General features: G+C 40.8%; 1 protein-coding gene across 1 annotated transcript in view; it reads right to left on the bottom strand.

Moving 5' to 3' along the window:
- hs6st1a (heparan sulfate 6-O-sulfotransferase 1a) overlaps positions 1 to 4157 on the bottom strand; it is a 161110-nt gene extending 156953 nt beyond the window's left edge. The window contains exon 1 of the mRNA XM_016474061.1: positions 3372 to 4157. Coding sequence (XP_016329547.1) covers positions 3372 to 3892 — 521 coding nt within the window. The 5' untranslated portion in view covers positions 3893 to 4157. The remainder of the gene's footprint in view (positions 1 to 3371) is intronic.
- Positions 4158 to 4324: the final 167 nt, after the last annotated feature.

Genomic DNA, 4324 nt, shown 5'->3' on the forward strand with positions numbered 1-4324 from the left:
TGTTAAATGTGAGCCAAAATCATCACAATTAAAAGAACCAAAGACTTAAACTACTTCAGTCTGTGTGCACTGAATTTATTTAATACACGAGTTTCACAATTTGAGTTGAATTACTGAAATAAATGAACTTTTCCACGACATTCTAATTTATTGAGATGCACCTGTATAATGTTGCCTAATGATTCCTACATTCACTTTTGGCATTTAAAGTAATTTTTAAGTGCTTCATTGTTCATTTAAACAAAATAGAATTTTAATATCAGCTATCAGCCATAACATAAAAATTATTATCAGCTATTTATCTAACAGAATCAATGCATCTCTAGTTCTGAACAACATAAGGGCGAGGAGATGATGAATTTTCTTTAAGGGGCGTCAAACAGACAGCAGCCCCCTTTCACTGATTCTTACTGAGCATATCAATCTAAGCAACAATCAATCAAGCAACAATCTATAACGTGCAGTCTGGTAATCTGGCAACTAACAACGTTTTTTTTTAACTTGTAGGCCAGATATACATTAATATTTGGTTGTATTAAAAACACAAGTCTAAAAACACAACCATAGCAAGACAAACAGCCCAGCAGTCCTCAGCAGCTCAAAATCTCCACAAGAGATTTCACGGGTCATAAACAGTGCCGCTTTTCTCAGCCTCCTATGTGACCACCATCCCGGCTCAATTGCCTTTTTAAAAAATTGTATTCATCCTTTTAATTTTCCTAAAGCACCCAAATTCTAAGAATTTTTACAGATCAAAAAATCTCCCTACAGCTTCAAGACATAGCAATGAACAAAGTTTCAATTCACCCTACATTGGCCCTTTGAAATCACTGTAACTAATGTAGAAAGAGCACTTGAACAAAGCAGCATATCAAATCCGAATGATCTACGCACAGTATTTCCCCATCTAATTATCAGAATAATGCAGATATTAAAAATGCGAAATGACAAAACTCCTCTCACCTCTTTTACCGCTGACCCTGTGCTAATTTCACAGACAAAACGAACATGTACACATGCGTGATGAATTAGGGGAGAATAGCACTGGTGTGGTCTGTCTGCCTTTATCACAGGAGAGATTAATCAAGGAGAGGAATGTGTATCCATATCAGTGCTGCATTCCTAAGGTCGCCAAAAGCAACAAGAGTAATGGCATCGCTGTGATACGAGGGATGTTTTACACTCGAGGGGATGTTGGAACTAGACTGTGTTCTTTCAGGAAGAGGAGTCGGGCTGCTGATTATTTGCTAAATCTGATCTGATGTATTTGACTTTGCAGAGCTTAGATAATTTAATCTACAAAATCCTATTAAAAACTAAAACAGTCTACGTACATGGCTCTGAGATGGATTTCACATCACTGCAAAAGTAAGCGTAATACATTCCACAAACTGTAACCTATGCCCACTAGCTGTGGGTCTAAATGCTTTTATGAGACCACCATATATCCATTCGGGAAAGGTAATTAAGCCATTTCTTAACCAAAATACAAAACAAGATGACGCTGACTACCAGTGGCCGCTGGCTGGTTATTCCTGACATGACTGCTTTGGAGTGTCCTGATGTGGTGAGTCCTGTAACCACTATCCTGGCAGCCAGTGTTCACTACAGTGTTTACGAGGGGCTGTTTTACAACACAGTAATTTTCCACCTCCATCACTGGAGAAAACACAAACATGCAAAATCGAATGACACAAACACAACAAGTTCTGTTTTCCACCTGAAATCGAAGGACAGGCACCATGAGAGCTTTACCTTACAAAACTTTAACATGGTAAACATAGTTTTGTCCAAAATGCATTACATTAGTATGAGCCAATAGTACTTTCTAATGCTTTCTTAATCTGTTTGAATGAAGTTAGCTCGAGTAACAGTATCTTTTCTGAATTTTTACATGTAGTAAAATACTATGGTATAGGCCTACGATGGTTTCATGTTCATTTTTTGAAAGGTTGCCATCCAGTTTCATGTAACCACAGAAATCCAACTAGACTCAACATCACTGGTCTTTTCACACTTGAAATCGTTAACCCTTTTGTCAGTTTTAACCCCAAGAAAACTTAATCCTGGGTTATCTTGTTTCATGTTTCACATTGTTCATACCATACCCTGCGTGGTCAGGTTTCCGATTTCTCACTCTGTACACTTACAACCTATGGTTTAACGCTCTTTATGATGTCAATGACACTTGTTTGAGGTGGGAAAACAGCACGTGACCTGTTTTAAAAACCGGTTGCCCACTGTTCAAATGTCACCAAGTAGATCTACTGTGCTTGTGTATAGTCTGCTAAAACATATGATACTTTTTCAGTAGTCGCGCCACCATCACTGTTCAGCATTTTAACCCTTTCTCGTAAAACACTTAAAGGGATAGTTCACTCAAAAATGAAAATTCTGTCATTAATTACTCACCCTCATGTTGTTCTAAACCCGTAAGACCTCCGTTCATCTTCAGAACACAAATTAAGATATTTTTAAGATTAAGATATTGTTGATGAATTCCGGAGCTCTCTGACCCTCCCATACACAGCAATGTAATTACCACGATCAAGGTCCAGAAATGTAGCAAGGAGATCGGTAAAATAATCCATGTGACATCAGTTCAACCGTAATTTTACGAAGCTAGGAGAATGCTTTTTGCGAGCAAAGAAAAGAAAAATAACGACTTTTTTCAACAATTTGTCTCCTCCGAGTCACATGGATTATTTTACTGATCTCCTTGCTACGTTTCTGGACCTTGATTGCGGTAATCACACTGCTGTCTATGGGATGGTCAGAGAGCTCTCAGAATGCATCAAAAATATCTTAATTTGTGTTCCGAAGATGAACAGAGGTCTTACGGGTTTAGAACGACATGAGGGTGAGTAATTAATGACAGAATCTTCATTTTTGGGTGAACTAACCCTTTAAACAGCGCTTGAAAGTGTCCGCGACATACATAGTCTACATAAGTGCGTGAATATTTAATGACAACAGTGGTTGTTTACGTTGTAGCATCGCGTGACAGGGTTAACCTAGGGTTAAAAGCAGTTCTAACCTTCTTTACGATGTGAAACGTTTAACCCAGGGTTAAAACTGGCCTTTACCCAAAGTTTTAAAAGAGGTTAACCCAAGAGTAGTATGAAAAGCCAATGTAATCAGTGAATTTATGCATAATTATTACTGTATAGTTTTGTATACCGCAGATGAGGGCAGGTGTTATTCTGTACTCGCTTAAGTTCTTCTACACACTGGCTGTGCCTCAAATCCCTTTGAGACAGTATTTTGTGACTGCACACGCCTATGATGTCCCAAACGTTTTTGGTAGAGAGCTCACGGGGTTTTGAGACACAGCCAACACTTCAGACAAAACAATTCTACACAAGCATCACCTGTGGTTTTTCATGCTGTTCTCCTTTTTGTTCAAAACCCCCGGTACGCAGTTGGTCAGTTCGGTCCAGTCCGCGTGTAAGCCACAACTCCATCCGGTGGAGAACCGAGAGAAGAGCCAGGTCTCTTTCCTATTGGGTCGGTAACAGGTACACTTCTTCTGTCCCGGTCTACAGTCGCACGGAACCTCCAGCCTGACATTCTGGACCAGGTGCCTCCCGAACGTGGTGCCTCCGGTCTTCTGGATGTGGAGAAACACGATCACATCATCCCCTTTGATTTCAAAATCCACAGTCCGCTCCAGATCCCTGATGGGGAAATAGAATTTCTTCACGTAATGTGGATCAGGAGTCGGGAAGAGATCCGCATCGTCTTCCAGCATGTACCCGTGCGGAGAGCCGAAGTTCATCATCCCCGGAGCCACGTACTGATACAAAATCAGCATGAACAGAACCGAGCCGACAACGATGAACAGAAATTTACTGCTCCTCTCAACCATGTTCCTTCCAGTGAGGAGGTTCATGTGTTACCATTTCCCGGTTGACTGTTTTTTAGGGTGTCTCCATATATAAACACACGGCAGTCAGAGCATCGCGCGCGGTAAGTGAATCGTCAGACACATTGGATCAGGATGGAAACGGTCGGACTCATTGCATCAGAAGTGTTGCAGTATACGATCCACGATCTCCGTCCTTCCACCACTGTATGACACAGTGCGTTTAAAGTCCTCTACACATCGCTCTGAAGCTGCTCCAGCAGCGTGCACAGCGACACCCACTTTCCCAACACGCGCGCGCTCCACTCTCTCAAACACAAACGAGCACAATGTTTTGTTTCTAGTGAACGCCCGCGACTCCTTTTGCATTATGATATTTCTCTAAACTCAGCGGCGTTTTTTCCCATGAAGCAACGCAGCCAGTGCCTCCTCAAAAAAAAAAAAAAAAAAAGAAAAAAA

The sequence above is a fragment of the Sinocyclocheilus anshuiensis genome, unplaced genomic scaffold (assembly GCF_001515605.1).
Source record: "Sinocyclocheilus anshuiensis isolate Anshui unplaced genomic scaffold, SAMN03320099.WGS_v1.1 scaffold1458, whole genome shotgun sequence".
In the NCBI taxonomy this organism is placed as follows: domain Eukaryota; kingdom Metazoa; phylum Chordata; class Actinopteri; order Cypriniformes; family Cyprinidae; genus Sinocyclocheilus; species Sinocyclocheilus anshuiensis.